General features: G+C 34.2%; 1 protein-coding gene across 9 annotated transcripts in view; it reads right to left on the bottom strand.

Annotated features, from left to right (window-relative positions):
- Positions 1 to 21,752, bottom strand: part of ANKHD1 (ankyrin repeat and KH domain containing 1) — a 120,731-nt gene that overhangs the window by 32,344 nt on the left and 66,635 nt on the right. For 7 of the 9 annotated variants that reach the window (XM_061189683.1, XM_061189684.1, XM_061189685.1 and 4 more), the window contains 6 exons: positions 19,281 to 19,368; positions 16,446 to 16,573; positions 16,097 to 16,240; positions 14,323 to 14,425; positions 6,315 to 7,073; positions 322 to 467 (listed from right to left, as the gene is read on the bottom strand). In XM_061189683.1, the coding sequence (XP_061045666.1) occupies positions 322 to 467; positions 6,315 to 7,073; positions 14,323 to 14,425; positions 16,097 to 16,240; positions 16,446 to 16,573; positions 19,281 to 19,368 (1,368 nt within the window). The remainder of the gene's footprint in view (positions 1 to 321; positions 468 to 6,314; positions 7,074 to 14,322; positions 14,426 to 16,096; positions 16,241 to 16,445; positions 16,574 to 19,280; positions 19,369 to 21,752) is intronic. The other 2 variants (XM_061189690.1, XM_061189691.1) reach the window with 1 other exon arrangement.

Here is a 21,752-nt window from a genome sequence, read left to right as displayed (position 1 = left end):
GGTTAAGAATCCACCTTCCAATGCAGGAGACAAGGGTTCAATCCCTGGTCGGGGAATTAAGATCCCACATGCCGCAGGGCAACTAAGCCTGCGCGCCACAACTACTGAGCCCTTGCGCTCTAGAGCCCATGGGCCACAACAAAGAGAGCCCACATGCCACAACTACTGAGCCTGGGCACTCTGGAGCCCACACGCCACAGCTAGAGAAGCCCATGCGCCACAATGAAAGATCCCGCATGCCACAACGAAGACCCCGTATGCTGCAACTAAGACCCGACACAGCCAAATAAATTAAATAAATAAATAAAGCAGTCTACTCACATGTGCATCGATGTCAACTGAAGGATACACAGGAGGCACAGACTGGGAAGCCACATTGCTTGGAGACTGCGAACAGGGCTCAGGTGTAAGACATTCTGCCGTCTGAGAGGAACTGTTTGAACCAGTGGGCACTCTGCTACTCACAGCTGAAAAACAATATTCATATTGCTGAATTCTACTTGAAAGAGTAATGACATTTGTGTACAGAAAAACACAGAAAACGGAAAATTCTATAGCAGTAATATAATGTAGTAGTTAAATCACAAGCTTGAGTCAGATGGACATATGTTTGAATCCCAGTTCTACCAATGACTTTCTGATCTTGGGCAAGTAATTTAACGTCTCTGAACCTCAATTTCCTTATGTGTAAAATGGGATGATAATTACAGTACCTCCATTGTAAGGTTGTTGGGAAAATCCCTTGAGATAATGAAGTAAAATATTGAGCATCGTACCTGATATTTAGTGCACATACAACAAATGGTAGCCTTTTATATTGTCAATAGGGAGAAAACGGTTTCCAATTAAAAAAAAAAGGAATTTTATATCTTAGTTTGTAAAAGGCAATTAGATAAAAACATCCTGAGGACGATGCATTAAAAAAAAGAAGGAGAAAAGAAAAAAGAAGCAGACGAAGCAGAAAAAGGGGAAGAACAAGTTAGAATATTTCTCACATAAATAGCAGAGAGTATGTGTTTTTAAAATTCAATATTTACTCTGAAAATTTACTAAAATGAATCAATGTCTGAAAATCAAACTATTTTAAAAATGAACATTGGAACTTTTATTTGGGACCTCAAAATCTGGTGTTTGAAACTGAATTAAACGAAATTATATCTTTATGTTTCTGCATATTTCTTTTCTTACATGAGATGGAGTTTGCCCCATGAAGGGGGAAATAGGATCTATCTCAGAGGGATGTTGTGAATTATCCATGAGAAATGTGCAAAAAGTATTTAACACAAGTGTTTGGTATGGTAAGTGCCTAATATATGTAATTATCAGGTATTTTATAGGATTTTCAGCACTATTAATCACTGCATTGAAAAATAAAAACATTATAATTCACTCAAGAAAGAAAAAACTCAGAAAAAACATATAATCATTAATAATACAGAAAAAGACAACAAAGTTACAGTGATGGCAATAACTTCCTCTTACCCACACTAAAAGTCAATCAAAAACACACAGGTTTTAAAGAAAAATGTAAGCATTTCAAGGACTGGAGAATGCTTTCTCTCTAGAATTTTGATATGACTGGATCCCAATCAAGGATACTGATCACAAGTATGAAAGATAAGTGTAGTATGCTAATAGTACTACACTATTATTATAGTACTACACTATATTTAATAGTATGCTTTAAATAATAGCAAATTTTAAGATGTTCAGATATGTTTCTACATGAGCTGTCCCGCCCCCCTCGCAACAAATATATATAAAATCACATCTTGATAATATGAATTTCTACAGCTTCTGTCACCACATAAATATACATAATTTAACTGTATGGTTACAAATAAAAATGATTATTATAAATATTTCTTTTGCCTGTAAGAACATGCACAATGAAAACAAAGCTTTAAAAATTTTTGTCATTGAATGAATTAAAAGCAGATAGTATTTTGTTATGCCTCCTCAAAACAGCTGATATGTTTGGAAACAGTTCCAGAAACAAGACACTAAACATTGATATATGGCACCTTTGTAATAGTAAGATTTTAACAGTAGTCATATAATTATCAACATATATCTTACTAAAGAATTATTTTTCTATCATTAAATTTGTTTATTCATGTTATCTCTTTCTGTTATTATGAAAAACAGATATTCAAAAAATTTAAAATAGTTGACTAGAGTGCTATGCCAGAATGTGACGATATAAAAGATTTTTTTACAGAGTTGGTTTTTAAAAAATACTTTTGTACATTTAACAGCTCTGTTACCCAAAATGTATTGTCACATTGATTGTACATTTTTGTACAACAGTATCCTCAAGACATTTTTTCCTCCCTGCAATAATGACAATCAGAAACATTCCACAGAAGTGACTTTAATAGGATTAATTACATATGAAAAGTTCTAAAGATAAAACTAGAAAGTAGCACAGATTTTAAAAGTACATGTGGAATAAAGGTTTTATGAAGATAAAATTATACCAGGACTATGAAATTTTTTTCATAAATCCTAAAATGTTTTCTATTTCTGAACAAAATGTCTCTGAAAATGACCAAAACAGATCACTATCACAAAAGTCACTACATAATTCAAATTAAATTTATGCACTATCCTAAAATGGGGTGATAGAAGAACTAAATAAGTGCAATATTTTACTTAATTCTTTATGCAACTTAAGATAGCTTTGTAGGCAATATGGAAGACAGTAATAAACTTTACTACATAAAAATCTCAGATACTAGGTATAAGTAAACTATGTTGCAAGGCCTTAAGAAATTAAATCACTGTAACCTGTTTTAGATAATAGTAACTTTATTAAATAGTTCCATATAAATAACAATCTATAAATAAAATATTAACATCTATTAGAAGAAATTATTACTTCAAGATATTTTACTGTAAATTCCCTCAAAGATAATTTCCTAATTACTTTTTTATTCTTAAGCCTAAAATGACTACCACAGGATTACTTAAAGCAAGATACTATAGAATTGGAATTTGTTTGAAGAGAGCCTATTAAGATGTCAACAACAGTAACAATGTTCTCAAGTCACAAAACTATATTAAACCTTACATGCACATCAAATCTTAATACAAAAATAATAAGGGTAATTGTTATTTAGTAGAATTTAGAAGTCTAAGGAAATAATATCTTTAATATAAACTCAGAACTTCAAGTTGAATCAGATGCATGCATATTACTTCTAAGGTTCTTAAATTGGCTGAACTGAGTTTGAATCTTAACACTTACTAGCAACTTAATTTCCATTAGCCTCAGTTTTCAACAGAAAAACAGAGATGGGATATGGACTTATTTTATAGTATTACTATAAAGAGCCCATGAGATAATGTACATAAAAGCATTTAGCACTGAGCTTGGTGCATGGTAAGCGCTCAATAAATGTAAATAAAGTGATATTAGTTGATTTTTTAACCAAGCTTCTTTATATATTAAGACTGAAAATTTTACTAGATGTTTCTAGAACTGCTCAATGGTCAAAGCTATTTTGAATTTCTTTAAATTGCTTTTTATTTTCAGACCTTAATTCTAGACATCTGAACTGAGAATCACTTGCTATTATGATAACTTCTAAAAGACTGACACTTAATTTCAGAAGAAATGGACCTGAACAACCACGCTTCCAATCAAGAGTATACATATGTTCTGGCTGAGACTATATCAAGTATGATACGTTTAAGACTATATAGTTATGGCTGTCAGTCAGCTAGTCAAGTTATGACATTAATAAATTATGTATCTAACCAACTCATTATCATGACAAATATTTTGAGAGTAGAACAGCAATAAAGAAAAATACTCTTATATTTAAAGAGTGAAACTTATTGCTATTATATATGAATATTATCTAAAGTAAACTTGTAAGATGTACAGTATCCTCTCTTCCTCTCTTTTATTAACTATGAGGCATGATAACTAGATTTAATTTAGGTAAAATTAATTATATCTTTGGTCTGATCTATAATTCTACTGGTATATTAACATATCATAAAATCATAGAATTAGGTATTTACCTAATTCATTCTTATTTAATTTATTTCATCTTCAATTAAGAAATTAAGAGAAACTTAGACTTAATAAAGTTTTAAATTTTGAGGTAAGTCATCATTTTGAACAAAGAAAATCTAATTATTGCTATATATTTTAAAATGTAAGCTTCAGCAAAATGAAAGAATTTTTAAACGAAGATAATTTTTAGGGAATTCCCTGGAGGTTCAGTGGTTAGGACTAGGCACTGTCACTGCTGGGCGCCTGAGTTTGATCCCTGGTTGGGGAACTAGATCTCACAAGCCAAGCAGCAAAAAAAAAAAAAAAAAAAGAGAAAAAAATGTATAATTTTTAATGTATTGACAGATTTATACTTTAAAGCATATTAATAAAAGAATATTGTACAATATGGTGGGCCAACTGTCACTAGACATTAATGTCTAAAAGAAACTAAATTTTATTCGTTTATAGTAATGTTAAATGTAATTAAAAGATGTTTTCTAAACCAATTTTTTGAAGTTTCATGTGAACTTTGTAAAAGGTCATTTCAATATAACAAATACTTCAGTGAAATAACCAGAATTTGACCTCCTCTACAAGAAACAGCAGTAAATACTACCATAAAGTTAACACCTGCAAGTTCCCTTTAGAGCTGTTTCTCCTTTAAAAAAAAAAAAAAAAAAAAAAAAAAAAAGACAGGTCCTAAGTTCCAACAAACTAAACTGATCAATAATGTGGGTTTCATAACTGTAAACTGAGTACTTAATTAGGAACATTATAATGATATTTATAGAACCCTAAGTCTTAAAAATGTTACTCTCAGGTCACCAGTTTCATCATTATTATTTATAATCATACTTCACACTCCAATATCTGCTTTTACCAGATTAGAAATCAGAACCATAATTGAACTATAAGAGTTTATTCAAAATTTGTAACAACTTGCAATGCTAATGACACAAAGTCAATTTGAGTTAAGTGGCTATGGGCTGAAGATATAAAAAACAAAATTAAAGAATAAAGAATCTAACTCCTTAAAACATTTCCCAGCATTTTTATTTTCTTTATGAAAACTAAGACATTCCTCCTCTGCACAGCAATACCTATTACATATCAGAGGAGCCTCAAAGGCACTATTACAATTCTATAACCACTGGAAGTCATACACATGCCCAATAAAATTCCTGAATTAAGTAATCTTACTCCACATTTTAAAAGATTCAGTAAAGATTAGGAAGACTAAAGGCTCACAAAAGAAGAAAGGAAACTGGGATAGCATAACTGGGATGGGAGGAGGGGAGGAGAATATGACAAGAAGAAACAGACAACAGTAAAGAAAAAAAATGTTGCAATCAAGAGACAGAGGACTGGCCTGCCTTTGAATATCACTCCAGCTACATCTTAGTTCTTGGTCTTCATCCACTGTCAACAGCCATTCTGGCTGCATTTCTGAACTGGGCTCTCATGGAGGTGATACATTCACCAGCCATCTTTAGGAAGGTAAATGATTAATTGCACTGTTTTCCCACTGCTGCAAGGACAATGAAACGGAAAGTAAACTTGTGCACCTCATTTCATATCTAGTTGTAATTTTCCACACAATAAACAGAAACATATACTGTAAGTTTATAAGGCTGGTTACTTTTTTGCTTTGCTGTGTGTGTGTGTGTGTGTGTGTGTGTGTCTGTGTGTGTGTGTCTGCGTCTGTGTGGTGTCTGTCTGCTTTCATCAAGACAGTTAATACAAAAATCCCAATCTCTAAATCGTTATCAAGTTGACAATGATCTTCTAACCACAAATATTTTAAAAACATGGAATGCTTACAGTTTTTTTCTGAACATCCCTTTTAATTAGAAATATTTAAATTGATCTAATAAAATTATAAATAAAGAAAAAGCAATGCAATTTAGAATTCTGATTTCCAAATATGAAAATCCCCAGCAGGAAAATTAAATGTCTAACCTTATATGATTATCTCTAAAGCCCACAAAGAAATTCTATTCTGAGATCTCCTACCCAAGATACAACACAGGGTGATTCTGATACCAAAGGTCTAAAATAAAGGATCATGGCAACTTTATTTCTTTGCTTTCGCAATTAACAAAAAAGAAGAGGGAAAACACACTTTTGTGTGTTAGTGTTGTTGAGTTTAGTTAAATTCACTTCCGAAACACCTCAAGAAATGAGTAATTTTATAAAGATAGTTCTAAAATGGAAAAGTACCAAGCTGGTGTTTTTGGAGAGTCATATAAAGAAGTTGAGCACAAAGATTAAAGAGAAATTATTACAGGTATATTTCTTAACCCACCTGCTATCAGGTCATCAAGAGTGTCGGTAAGCGTCTGGGCTGGAGTTGCAACCATTAGTCCATCTGGTTCTTGCACTAACAGCCCCTGATCGTGTCCAGTAATAGCAATCTGAGGCTGTCCTATAATCTGATGATTACCTGATACTTTCTGAAGTTCAAGAGAATTTGTCCCATTAGAACCTAATTCACTGGAAAAGTTACACTGTGGAGATGATAAAGGCTGGACTGGGACAAAATCAATTTGTTCTGCCGATGGTGGAGACTGTTGCTCATCATCAACATCATTATCTTTAAATAAGATTGTGTCAACCTGAGGTAACTCTGAAAAGTGATCCTCTGGGAGACTACCATCTCCTTCCCCTTCTGGGAAGACTCCTCTATGAGAGCACTGCTGGTGTGGAGATACTGTGTCTTTCTGACCTTTGGTTTCCAAGTATTCTTTGGTAAATTGCTGCTGTGTTTTCATCTGCAACTGCCTTTCCACTTTCTGCAGTTCTTTCAGTATTTTCTTCTTCTTCTGGACTTGCTCTTCTCTGTTCTTTTTAAGTTCTTCTATCTTATCTTTGTTCAGAGGTTCACCTTGAATTAACTCCAATGACTTAAGCTGTGCTTTTTCAATAGCACTAATTCTTTGTCCCAGTTCATTCAGTTTTCCTTCAGTCTCCTCTACTATGCACTCCAAAGGCTGGTATGGGTGAAAAGGTGGCAGTACGTCCTGATCTGCTACCTGCAGGGAACTGGACTTCTGCTTGGATGTACCTAAGCACATGAAAAATGTTTGAAAATGTGCCATGCTAAAAAAAAAAAAAAAAAAAAAAAAAAAAATCCCAGCCCTCCCTCCGCCCCCCCACCACATACTTCCCTCCCAAAACCCATATAACTAATGCTATAGAATGAATGTTCAGATTCACACCAGTTGTAGGTAGATTAAAGACCAGACTCATCTATTTTACATAGCACAAACAGGGATGTTGCCAATTCAAAAAATGTGACTTTTTCAATTAAAAAAATCTAATATTTATAGGATTGGATGATTTTGGAAAACAAGACAGGATTAGGGAGAAAAGGAAATCAAAGAGGAAAGAACCTCAAAATTCTGCTTATTTAATTGGACTTTTTAAAGACCATCAAATCTAAAGCAGTATCAAAATAATGTTGAGGGTATCATTAATGTTGGCTTAACTGCCCAATTGTTCTTTTTACAATATTAACTGTGCAAGTACAGGTTACTGGAAGAAACTGTAACTTATAGATCAAAGTAGGGAAAAGTGTCTTTCAAACTGCCAAAATGTTTCTTTATTATATTAAAATATAATTTGAAATCAATTTTTAAGATATAACCTTCTAAAATTTTTCAGTAATTAAGTCTTAAACACTTCTGTACCTGAACACTGTATTAAACTTGTATCACAAAGGACAATTATTCTGAGTTTAAATAAACTCTTCACATAAAAGTCTATGAGAGAAACAATGAATATTACCTAGGAGAAAATCAGACTTCCCATATAGGATTACTCATATTGACAGTGTATGTTAAAAATGAAGTAACTGTACATTAATTTAAGGTTTTCGATCACACTTAAATTAATTTACTCCCCTCATGGCAAAATAATTATCAATATTAACAATCCTAACATCTGGGCATAAAGTGGAGGAAACATATAATAACTACTTAGAGGCAAATTCAAGGCTTAATCTTGTTTAGGAAGAACTGAGACTATTCAGCAATAAAAGGAACTACTGATATAGCCTACAACGTGGATGAACCTTGAAAACATTATGCTAAGTGAAAGAACCCAGACACAAAAGACCACATGTTGTACAATTCCATTTTTAACAGATCTATAGAGAAAAAAGGCAAATCTATAGAGACAGAAAGGAAAATAGTGGTTGCCTGGATTATAGTGGTAAGAATGAGGATTGATCACAAACAGGCATGAGAGATTTTTTTGGAGTGATGGAACCAAAACTAGATGGAGGTGATGGTTATGCAATTATGTAAATTTGCTAAAAGTCATTGTATTGTACATTTAAAATGAGTGAACTTTTATGGTGTGTAAATTAAACAACAATAAAGCTATTTAAAAAAAACTGGGTAAAAAACAGTTGTCTATTCTTAAGGACTGTAGTCACAATATATGAATAATATATGTAACTTCAGAGTTTTAAAAATAAGCTCATCCAATGCATTCAAAATGATTCTTAGGTCCAAAGGAAAAAAATAATCCATTAGATGTTTAAATGCTCAGAACTGCAAGAGGGTGACAAAACTACTAGACAAAAAAATAATAGATTTCACTGCTTTTTTTGCTAGAATAGGAGAACTCAAAACTGCAGGTAGCTCAAATATTTGCAACATGTTATTATCAAAAAAAGTCTAACAGGTTTTCCCTGAGATACTGTCTTTAACAAGGTCAGACAACCACAGTTCCAAAATCACTGCAATTACTTTAAAGACTTAGTTATTTTTTAAACGCAAAATTCAGCAAAATGTATTGTCCATATTCAATTTTATACTTCTATCTGAGCAAAGTGGTGGGAATAGACTTTATCCTTTCAGAGCAAAAGCCGTTAGTTTGTGAGATAATTTTACAACTATTTCCACAAGATCACATAGGAAATAATGGTTTGCTTTACTTGTTCAAAGTACCTAATGACAATCCTTGGTAGGAAAAGGGAGTTTAACTGCCACAAATAGCAATGTATAAATCTGCGAGCCCAGCAAGGAAATTTTCAGTTGTGTAACAAATTCAATGACATCAGCAGAGTAAATTCAGAAGTTCTGCAAAGAAGTTCTGAATGCTCCTCCAACATTATTTTAAAACACCCTTGTATAGTTTTTGTGTTTTGTAATTTGTGTTTCGTAATTTGTATTTAAGATTAAGAAAACTAGGTAAGAGTTCAACACTAATCAGACTGGTAATTAATTATGACCACATTGGACATTCACAGATTTAAAATCTTATAATAGTAAGATAATCCAAAATAAGGCTAGAATTTTGAGGATAATAACAGAGAGAAATGGCTGTATCTTGTTAACAAATAAAATACAAAAAGCTTAGAGCACAAGATTACAAAGAGTAACTTATTTAACTGAACATAGAGACAAAAAGCCCAAAATATATGTAGCAGGAAGAACAGAGGATGGTGAAAGTAATGCACAAAAAGCAGTTCTTCCCCAAATAGACAATGACTGAGTATCTGTATCCATGGAGTTAGTGGGATTGCCTAGATACACATCAAAGCACTAATACAAGCTATAACATCACGACTAAGCCATGTTGGTTAAAAACAAATGTCACCTAATTATTCCTAGAAGCTGAAGAAACACCTTCATTTTGGGGAAAAGTAGAGAATGTTAACAAGTGTCCTTTTACCAACAAAATTTTCAGTCTCTAGGAAGGTAGTAGTATAAGACACCAGAATATAAAAGAGTTCCATCTTCCTCAGATATCGCCCACTGTCAGATAGAAATATATAAATCTATTCATTGTCTATTCATTGGTAGCATTGAGTGATATCATAAATTAATATTTAGAAACACAGGTAAAGTTACTATCTTATCTCTTTGATTTGGTTTCTACCCTACTTCCTCAACTTTCACTTTTCCTCCATTAATTAAAAAAGTTTGCAACAGGAAACCACGATATAGAGACAGCTTAGAACATGGCCTTTATTTTTTTATGGGCAGTGAGGAAATGAGGTGGACATAAGCAGTTATATGTTAAAAGACATTATTAAATTTGGGCATACATAAATCCACATAAGCATGATTACTAATGGAAATCTATTGAACTAGAGAATATTAGTAGTAAAATTTCCAGAGGAACACTCAACCTCATTCACTGTACATATAATTTTTCTATACAATTTTAATGATTTGATATTAAAATGAGAACTTTTCATGTTACCTACTCCAATAAACAACTCTGGGATATAAAGCATCATGTTAACCTAATACTTACTTTACATTTATAGTTCTGTTTTCAATCTGTTCCCCAGCAGTCTAAAATAGTACTTCTTGATTAAGTTCTTAAACATCCCCTTTAATCACAATGTCGCTCTTTTTAAAAATTCTTAATAATTTTCTTTTGCCTTCAGAATAATCTATATTCTTAGCCTGGCATTTATTAATTTATTCAACAAATATTTAACGTCTAGTACAAGCAAGCCATGGTGGACCATACAAAGACAAGCAACCTAAACCCTGCCCTCGAGGAGCTTACAGTCTAAAAGGGGAGATAAAAATGTACAAATCCAAATAAAAGGATAAAGCCAAGCGTTGGCAGATACGGAAATGGGATGGGGGCGTATAATATAGTAACCCTTACACATTGCTGCTGGGAGTGTAAACTGCTGTAGCATTCTAAAGAGTGTATTCACAGTACTTTGTCAAATAAACATTACACACTCCTATGACAGGCAATTCTGCTCCTGAGTTTATCCCAGAGAAATTCTCATACAGATCCTAAGGGGACTGTACAAGAATTTTCACCACAGCATTGTCTGTGGTGGTGGGGAATGAGAGACAATCTGGGTACCCATCACTGAGAGAAAGGACAAGTAAAAAACAGAGGATATACAGGATGAAACACTATGTATGCTGCAGGTAGAAACAATCTAGAGGTAGACATATGGATAGATCTTAAAAACAGTGTTGGTGAAAAAAGTAAAAAACAAAACAGGATCTATAGCATAATACCATTTATGTAAATTAAAAAATATATAAAGTAGTAAACATTTTATAAGAACTTGTAAGAACAAAAGAATCTGCAAATCAAACACACTAGAATGACTGCCTAAGGGGAAGTATGGGTATGGAAAGAGGGATAAAAAGGAACAAAGTAAAACAAGAGCAGAGCCATGATGACAAAGTCCAGGAATTAAGTATGATTAACTCAACCTTCCACACTTGAAGTCCAAAGGGAAGGTGAAGGTGCAGGAGTGACCAGAGCCAGAAGGAAGATCCAATAAAGTGCTATAGGAGTTCAGAGAAAAGAAATGACTCTTCAAGAGGGCCTTGAGGTGCACACAAAAGATGTGTATTGTTTATCTTGACATCATTTTAATGCTTTGCAATGGATTAGTTAGTTCTAAGCTATATAACTACAGAGAATAATCAGAATCCTATTTTAGGATCTCTGTAGAATCAGTTACTACAAATGAATTAGATGCAACAAGTGGCTACAATCAACAAATTTATTTACAATATTAAATTTGGAAAGACAAAGGTTTGATATTACTTATGTATCCTTTCCCATGTGAATATTCATAACTATAGATGATAAAGCTAAACAATGCTAGAAAACTGAGCATATCACTCTTACTTAGTTTCACATTTTGTTTATAAAGGTGATTCTGAGGCCTCTGTCAGATGCCAGCTAGAATCTCAAATCCTTGAAAACTAACAATGGATAAGTGAGATTAGTTGCCTAAATCAGGAGAATATGCATCAAGATGGATGGAGCCTGGACGAATGGTGCACATGAAAGAAAAGAATATCATAGTAGGATATATAAGAAACACCTGGGTAAGATTTATGGGCATGAATATATTTTAAAAGGATGCAGATATGAATAAAGACTTCAGATAGGAGTAAAATATTATAAACTTGAAAAGATGATTGCTAGAAGAGGAAGAGAGTCCTAGAGAGTAAGAATCCTTCCTCCATCCTTAGCCACATATGCAATGCAGGTATAATCTATGGACTTAGGAAAAACAAAAGCAAAACGGTCAAACAGCAATTTCATCACTCAAAGGAACTTCTTTAGCTATATAAATGAGAAATTTTAAGAAAAAGCCACTTTAAGGAGAATATAATGTATATTTAATAATTTAAGATAGATTTGTCTATCTACCCAGGTGATTCAATGTGTATGTACTTTTACATCAATTGATTTTTCCTAAATTATAGTGATATTCTATTATGCACACTATTTATATCAATACTAACATGAAATCTTAACGCAATGCATTATCACAGCTTGCTCCCACATAAATAAATGTTGGGTTGGCAATACCACTTGGCATCTGGCAACAGCAAGTGCCAAGTGTCTAGATACAAGTGTTAATTTTTTCCTTCCCTAATAATTTAGTAAAATGAAAGATTCCTTAAAAGGTTAGTTCATTTTGACACTATTCAGTAAGTAATAAAACATCAGGGACTTCCCTGGTGGTACACTGGTTAGGAGTCCACCTGCCAGTGCAGGGGACACAGGTTCGAGCCCTGGTCCAGGAGGATCCCACATGCCGCAGAGCAACTGGGCCCGTGCGCCACAACTACTGAGCCTGTGCTCTGGAGCCCGCGAGCCACAACTACTGAGCCTGCGTGCCACAACTACTGAAGCCCATGGGCCTAGAGCCCGTGCTCTGCAATGGGAGAGGCTGCCACAATGAGAGGCCCGCGTGCCGCAGTGAGGAGTGGCCCCTGCTCGCTGCAACTAGAGAGAGCCTGCACGCAGCAACAAAGACCCAACGCAGCCAAAAATAAATAAATTTAAAAAAACCCCAAAAAACATCAAAGTGAAGAAAATAAGTAGCTACTCAGTATAAGAAGGTATTTCAGTAAGCAAAAATATGATTACTCACTTGAGTATCAACTTAAAAAGTCACTACCCAAACGTTTCAGTTGACTTACATATTAAATCGAAATTTAAAATGTTTTACTTCCTTTCTGTACATACTCTGTGTCCTTCCTAGCTTATTTCTTGGTTATTTTGTGGCTCTGTGTTAATAAATATTTTTTAAATGATTTCTTATTTAGTACTGAATTTCCCTAGCCAAAGTTACTACAGTCCTCTATAGGATATAGCCAAACAAAGAGCAACAAAAACAGAGGCATTTAGGTTTAAATATTTTACTAAAGGCTGTTAGCCGGTTAGGATGCTCAGATTCCTTAACAAGTACATGCTTAATTTGTTTTTTATTTCTTAAGACTAAAAATAGCAGTCTTCATTTTCTGAAGTTTGAATAGCTAGGTGTCCAATGGAAAACTGCTAGAATTAGCTTAAGTCAGAGAGACTACAGGTATTTTATCTCTGAAATTAATAGTTTAGAAATGAAGTAGTAATGAAGAAATGTGGCCCTTGGTGAAGGCCCACAATACTCTAAATTACTAAAATTGACATTAATTTGAAAGAAGCTTCTGTTTGCTGCTATATAGTCACTCCTTACCAACTTCACTTAAAGCTGTGTTAAAGATACAAATACATACTTATACACTTCACTGTGATTTCAAAAATCTAGAACTTCATTGTCATATAATGAATGAAATATGCTTATACATTTGTTTTACATATAATAGTTTTTAATACTTTACATATTACCTATTTTCTTTATTTCAGAGAACTCAGGTAGGACAACCATACATTATTACCAAGTGAAGGTACTTTATATCTACAAATGAAAATACAGCAGAAAAATAACAGAGCTCAAAAACTTGAGTCCTTTAAATAGTGTATACACCTTGATATTCACTTGGATATTATTCATATACTTTTTTATAGTTATTTGTCCGTGTTCACATACTGACAGATGTTAAGCCATATATTCAGCATTATATGAAAGAAACTAAATATAATTCTTAAACTTCTCACTCACCAAACTGAATCAATGCTACTAAGACTTGACAGCAAACATATTTTCATTCCTCATATTACTGTTTAGCTAAAGAATTGTGAAATGAAAAATGAATGCCTGATAAATTTTTGCTACTTTAATATAATTTGCTACTTTATTTAACATAATGAAGAACTTGGTATATGCTTAAGTATTTTTGCCTGTGCCAGATGAAAACTACACCTAGAAGTATGTTAGCATTTTAAGAAATCATTTTTCCTAGTACTTGTGTCTTTTCTATTTTAAATAGTATGTAAGATGATTAGCATTTGTCAGAATTACCTACCTCAATTCTGGATACACAGTAACTGTGTACCATTAAAGTACCTTTACGAATTCATACTTTAGGTGATAAAATACCCATTTTAAGAAAAATAATTCAAGAACTAACCTTTTTGTACTCCTAAAACAGCAGGAGAGTTCTCCTGTAAAGTTCTGTCAGGTTCCTGTGGAGGTACAACCATGGCGAGTGTATGCATTGGTACACGTGGAACCTAAAAAGTCAACTCAGAAAAAAATAATCTCAGACCAAAGAATAAAACAAAGGTCCATAAATGAAACAGAGATCCTGTTTTAGATTTTCTTCGTATACCACCAAATTAACTTTTTTTGTTTCTTTAAGAGAAAAACAAAGAAGAAGAAGAAGAAGAAGGGGAAGAAGAAGAAGGGGAGGAAGAAGGAGGAGGAGGAGAAGGAGAAGAAAAGGAGAAGCAGCAGCAGCAGCATTATTCACCAAGCAGTAATTTCTGAGAATAGTGATTGGGCAAATTCAGGCATTCTACAAACAGTCAATGATAAGCTAAATGGAATTAATATCACTCTCTTGTTACGGAGAAATCTTTGCTGGTTTCAGTTATAGCTAGGAGTACAAGTCACATATTCAACTGGCCAATTTACCCTTGTTCAAATTCTATATGGGTCAAAAGAAAAAAATCCAACACATTTCCTGAATTGGTGTATTTCAGTAGTTCTCAGGATAACTTTGTAGAAAAGAATTTCAGATTTCACTGAACTTTGTATACTTAGTATACTCTCTATATTCTCTCCATATTTTTAGGTAGGTTTAAAAATTACTTTAATGAATTTTTGGTGCATATATCCTGGTTTACCCACACTTTCCTGGATGACAAAAGTAACTATCTCTAGGATAATTAATATTGTCTTGGGAGGTATTAAGGGAAAATCATTCTCTTGGTTCAAGATTATGCTTAATGTATTCATTAAAAAACAAACAACCTTAAAGACCTAGTTGTAATAAAAGGACAACTTGGAATACTTATATTTATATTTGGTATTAAGTGTTTCTTTTTTTTTTTTTAATATTTATTTATTTATTTATTTATGGCTGTGTTGGGTCTTCGTTTCTGTGTGAGGGCTTTCTCCAGTTGCGGCAAGCGGGGGCCACTCTTCATCGCGGTGCGCGGGCCTCTCACTATCGCGGCCTCTCTTGTTGCGGAGCACAGGCTCTGGTCACGCAGGCTCAGTAATTGTGGCTCACGGGCCTAGTTGCTCCGTGGCATGTGGGATCTTCCCAGACCAGGGCTCGAACCCGTGTCCCCTGCATTGGCAGGCAGATTCTCAACCACTGCGCCACCAGGGAAGCCAAGTGTTTCTTTTTAAACACTTTTTACAGTAAATAAGACAGTGAAAAAACTTTCCATGTACTTTTGAAGAAAATCTTAAAGAATTTAGGACCAGGTTTATTCAAATTTAAAAGAGAAATAAGCCGGACGTCCCTGGTGGCACAGTAGTTAAGAATCCGCCTGCCAATGCAGGGGACACAGGTTCGAGCCCTGGTCCGGGAAGATCCCACATGCCGCAGAGCAACTAAGCCCGTGCGCCACAGCTACTGAGCCTGTGCTCTAGAGCCCGCAAGCCACAACTACTGAAGCTTGTGTGCCTAGAGTCCGTGCTCCGCAACAAGAGAAGCCACTGCAATGAGAAGCCCATGCACCGCAACGAAGAGTAGCCCCCACTCGCGGCAACTAGAGAAAGCCTGCGCACAGCAACGAAGACCCAACGCAGACGTAAATAAATAAATAAATTTATTTAAAAAAAGAGAGAGAGAGAGAGAAATAAGCCCATTTTACTAAAGACTAATTTTAAACAAAAACTCCCAATTTGAAGAATATTTATATTTACAAATAAGCTCTGTTTTACATTACCTGAGATTGATCTTGACAAGGTGGGGTAAGCTGAGACACATCTGTAGTAGGAACTGACAGAACATTGTTTGGATAATCCAATAGATAAGAAACAACGTTAGTATGGCCACCTTTTGCAGCTTCAATGAGCATTGTTGAGCCATCCTGAGAAAAATTGACACCGTAATTAATTATTTATTAATTGCTTTTCATAATATGATTACTAAACACATTTAGTTTCTTAGCAGCTCATATAAAATCAAAACTCATTTAAACAGTAATGAATATTAATAAATATTAAGCACTAAAATATCTGAAATATATTTTAATAATGATGTATATATTATTTACTTATTTTGAAGTAGAATACCTTGAGACGATGAGTAGGGTCAGCCCCATGAGCCAAGAGTAGCTCCACAACTGCCAGGTGACCTCCTGCACATGCCAATGACACTACTGTATGATCGTTATTGGCTGTAGCCCTATTCACATTGGCACCTTCAAAGAAAAATAAACAGCAATCTTAGCAAAGCCAGTTCAGACAATATGACTTTTAAAACTGTTTTGAAGTACAACATAGATACAAAAAAGTGCACAAATCGTAAGTGTATAGTTTGAAAAATTTTCACAAAGTGAACACACTTGTGTGACCAGCACCCAGATCAAGAAACAGAACATTATCCACATACCAGAAGCCCCACTTTGTGCACCCTTTCAGTCACTACCCTGCCCTCCAATGGTAACTACTATCCTGACTTCCAAACTAGTTTTAGTTTTTGAACTTTATATGAATGAAATCATACAGTGTACTCTTTTGTGCCTGGCTTCTTTCGCTCAATATAATATTTTTGAGATTCATCCACATTGCTGTGCATAGTTGTAGTTCGTTCATTCAATATCACTTCTAAAATGAAAAATCTAGATTAATAAATATATACAGGTTAATGTGAGCACCAAATAACACCATTGTATGCAACTCTTCAAAGACATTTTTGATCTACTTCTAAAATGTGGCAGTATAGCCAGGTCTCAAAGTAGAGAAAACAGATTTTTTTAAACAATATTTACGAGAAATATAATTCTTCATATTGTGTATTTTAAGGGTCAGAGAGACCTGGATATGAAGAGAAGACAAAAGATTATCCAAATATGTTATCAGAAAGGTGATTTAGTAAGTTGTTCAATAGCTTTGTACAACATGACCTAAAAGAAGTCTAAATGCAAAATCTTTTCTTAGCCTCTTTTTTTGGTAAATTAATTTTGATTCACGGAAAAAAAGACCTCTCATTTTTAGTTCAACTACCTTTTACAATCCCAAAAGGACTCAACTAGATAGTTAAGACTATAGCAATGGGGACTTCCCTGGTGGTACAGTGGATAAGACTCCATGCTCCCAATGCAGGGGGCCTGGGTTTGACCCCTGGTCAGGGAACTAGATCCCACATGCACGCTGCAACTAAGAGTTCGTATGCCACAACTAAGGAGCTGGTGAGCTGCAACTAAGGAGCCCGCATGCCACAACTAAGACCCAGTGCAACCAAATAAATTAAAAAAAAAAAAAAAAAAGACTATAGCAATGTTCATTCTTCCTTCTTCCTTAATTCGACATATTTTATGAAGGGAAAAATAAACCTAGGGGAAACTACTATTTATTTAATTTTCAAAAATACCCAGCTGAACCTAATCCTAACTTGTATTAAAGTACCTTTGGGAAAGGCAAGGCACACCAATAAACATCCTTACATTAGCAACATGAGATTATTTTTAAAGTTGTTAATAATAAATTTAGTTGGTGGGATTGTTTAGCACTTACTACAGCCTAGAAAGGCTATAATCAATGTGTTCTTATCCCTGACAAGCCTGATTATATGCTTAGCAGGGTAGTTGCTGGGTATGATTAGGTAACTTCTTTAGGAAAGGAGCATGAGAGAACTCTAAAGGTTATCCATCTGTTTATTACTGCTGCATGGTTGAAGTAAATAGCTTTTACAGACTAAGTTATAACATTATGTAAGATATGCCTTACTTGGTAGCAAAATGTGATGTGAAGAAAATAGGCCTAGTTTTATCCAATTAAAGAAGAAAGCAAGTATATTTAAAATGATAAAATCTTACACTACATCCTTAATGGTACAAAATGTCAGAATTCTATTGGAATATACAATAGATATAAAATGTTTATTTGAATAACGTGACAACACTTGAGTGGACCTTCCTTACAGTTTAACATCCTAAGATTTTTTTATCAGATGCCAGAGTACCTCGAACACTACACAGAGTTAGGCTGAACCAAAAGAAATTGCTAATATTACCATCTTTGACATATACAATGACAATTTTATATGGTTCAACATAAACTGAGTTCAGCAGCATTTCACTTTTCTATAGTAAATAGTCTTGAACTACCTCTTATCCATCATTTGAACTTCTTTGCCTAAATATATTCTAATAATAGAATCTCTAGAGGAATATAAAAATAATAAATAACACCCTTGTGTACTTGGTTGATTTAACTGTACCATCAACAACAGTAGCAGACTTTCTCTCCTCCACCCTTCCCCATTTCTAGCAGAACTGCCTTAAGTGCTGAACGATACTGTATCTACTAAATATAGCTGGACATTTTACCTTTGACTTTTCCAACTTTGGGGAGTAACCATATACTCTTTGGTTGATGAAAACTTCAAACTCAAAACTAATAAACAGGACTTCCCTGGTGGTCCAGTGGTTAAGAATCTGCCTTCCAATGCAGGGGACGCAGGTTCGATCCCTGGTCAGGGAGTTGGGATACCACGTGCCGCGGGGCAATTAGGCCCCTGCGCCACAACTACTGAGCTCGCGAGCCTCAACTAGAGCCCGCGTGCCGCAAACTATAGAGCCCACGTGCCGTGGAGCCTGCGCGCCACAAATAGAGAGAAAAAAAAAAACCCACACGCGGCAACGAAAGATCCCGCATGCCTCAACTAAGATCCCGTGTGCCGCAACTAAGACCCAACGCAGCCAGGAAAAAAAAAAAAAAAAACACCTAATAAAGATCCCAGCAAAGTACCTTATGAACTCTGCCTCCTAATAAAATACAGCAACAAAAGACTGGAATACAGTACTTACACTATAGATAAAGTAGCTTTAACAGAAATTGCAACAGTTTAGGAACTTTTTTCAGAAGTTGTACCTTCTTGGAAATGCACACTTGTACTTTCTTTACCTTTGCTAATAAGAAACTGCACGGTGCACAAATGGCCAGCTCTCGCAGCTTTCATCAAAGGTGTTCTTCCACCTTCAGATTCATGTTCCTAGTAAAGAAACATAAAATAATCCATCAGTGCCAATTCATTAACCATCTATTTTTAACACTTAGTATCAATGACATAAGAAATAATGAAGATTTAATACTTACTCAACGCAGTCACTTATGTTACCTACCTCAATTCCTCCAAAATACAGGATTAATTTCAGTCCACATTAGATGGTGTAACTTTCTAAGAGCAAGTTCAGTTTTACATACCAAACAATAAACATTAAGGATAAGACTTATGTTTAGTTTGATCCCCAAAGAGAAGTAACTGCATTTTTCTAATACTAAGGTTAAAAAGATATTTCCCTAACTATTCATCTGAACTATGAAAAAGGAACCTTAATTTTGTGAGGTGATTTTGAGGATCTCATCATATCAGAAGCCAATAAGAGATCTATCAAAGGAGAGAAACCAATCTCTGAAGAAAAACACTATGGTATTTCAGGAGTAAAGGGAAAAGAAAAAAAGAAAAACATACAAATGAGCTGATTATTTTTTAGAGTAGAAATTAAATGCTTGAATAGTCAAAGGCAAAAGAAGCAGTCTTACAATAGTAGGAAGATTGTTATCCTTCCTAGCAAGTTTGTCAGCAAGAGGAATGAATGAGAAAACAGCTTCTCAAGCATCCTAATATCAAATGCCACTAAAAAAAGCTTGCTTGTACGGTAAGTAGTACTGCCTGTTGGGAGTACTGTGAACTCTTACTACATTCATCTAAGTATTAAAATGTAGCTGACACACAGCTTTTACGAAAAGTTCTCTCAACTATCCCCTCACTATGTATGCAAACATTCATTTCTGTTGTTCTGGTCCTCTTTTGTTACTAAGAAAAACTTGATAAAGAAGAGTGATTTCTTCTAATTAACTCAGCGAATCCTTTAGCTACCACACAGTCAACTAGCCTACTTACATAACTATATCTCACTACAACTTTGGCAAACTAACAATAAGAATAGATTGTCAACCCAATGGAAACTTTAAACTGGACTGCAGTGACGGGAATTCCACTCTAAAAGAAGTTCTTTTCTTTTATCTTGATAGTGTAGAATTCTCAACCTCCTAGTTTATGTTTTGATTTTTGTTATGCATATTGATTAGACAACAATCTTTATTAACTCTAAGGTATGGAGGATGAATAACTATAGATAATGCCAACATAATTTGGCTTTAGAATGAATTTTGAACTTATATTCAAATGTAGGTAAATCTAATATTCTGGCAATTTACTTCAAACAAAACGGAATACACATCATGAAGAGCTTACTCAGAAAGACCTAGAAAGTTGTGTCAACACACTACATGCTGGAGTTGTTGTATCAACTATACACTGGAAAGAAATTGCTCCTTTAGCAACTGCTATTTCCCCTCCTGTTTCAGGGCCATTTTGCTTAAGCTGCTCTCTCTTCCCTGTAACACTTCTTTGTTAGCTCCTTTTCATCCTTGACTGTCTCAAGTTAAGTGTTATTTCCTCAAGGAAGAAGTTCCTGAACCTTCTTGACTAGATCACTTTTCCTACTATTGACTTACAGTTCTACGAACTGCTCCTTCATAAGTTCCAATCACAGATTAGTTTGTGTAACTATTTGGGTAACATGTCCACCACTCAAGTATAAGCTTCATGAGAAAAGCAATCATGTCCATTTTTGCTTACCATTATATACCTAATGTCTAAAACAATGAAGTACTTGAACACTGTTTACCAAAAAGGAACCTAAGCATATCTGACCTCTCAAATCTTCCCTTTCATAGAAATGAAGTTTGAAGTTTAAATTTTCTACTAGGTAAATAAGAGAAAGAGAAGTTAATTTTAAGAATGGTAGCTAAACTTAGAGTAAGACATTCATTACCTTCATTTGATAATACATTATTACTAGATCATGGGTGGGCAATACTAATGTCACTTTTCCTTTTTTTTTCTTTCTTATCTCTTAAGCCTGGCAGTGACACCCATCAATGCAACTAGTAGTGGCAAAGACAAAAGATTCTGAAAGCCCTGTTTAGAATAAACTTTTAAAGTAACTGTTAGTTCTGTATATTTAAAATATTCCCATAGCTGTTAAAAATAAGAAATCAGAAAGTATAATCCCAAGATGCTCACTCCAAGTAAAATTTCAAAATTCAACATACTAATAAAATTTTGGAAATAAAAGGTGTTAAAAGCTGCCTATTTTATTTTCCTCCTTATAAATATACATTCATTCCTTTGGTTTTGAACAATATGTTTGAGGAAACAGTTGATACGATAATACTACAACTTTATAATGTATTTATAATATTTCTTGTCCTAAAATTAATAATGTATATCCCACAACACATACCATTTGTCCCAAAATATCTGACCACTGAATCCTTCTTTTAGGATAGGAATCAAATTTGTCTATA

The sequence above is a fragment of the Eubalaena glacialis genome, chromosome 4 (assembly GCF_028564815.1).
Source record: "Eubalaena glacialis isolate mEubGla1 chromosome 4, mEubGla1.1.hap2.+ XY, whole genome shotgun sequence".
Lineage (NCBI taxonomy): Eukaryota > Metazoa > Chordata > Mammalia > Artiodactyla > Balaenidae > Eubalaena > Eubalaena glacialis.
This window is presented reverse-complemented; position numbering and strand designations above follow the sequence as displayed.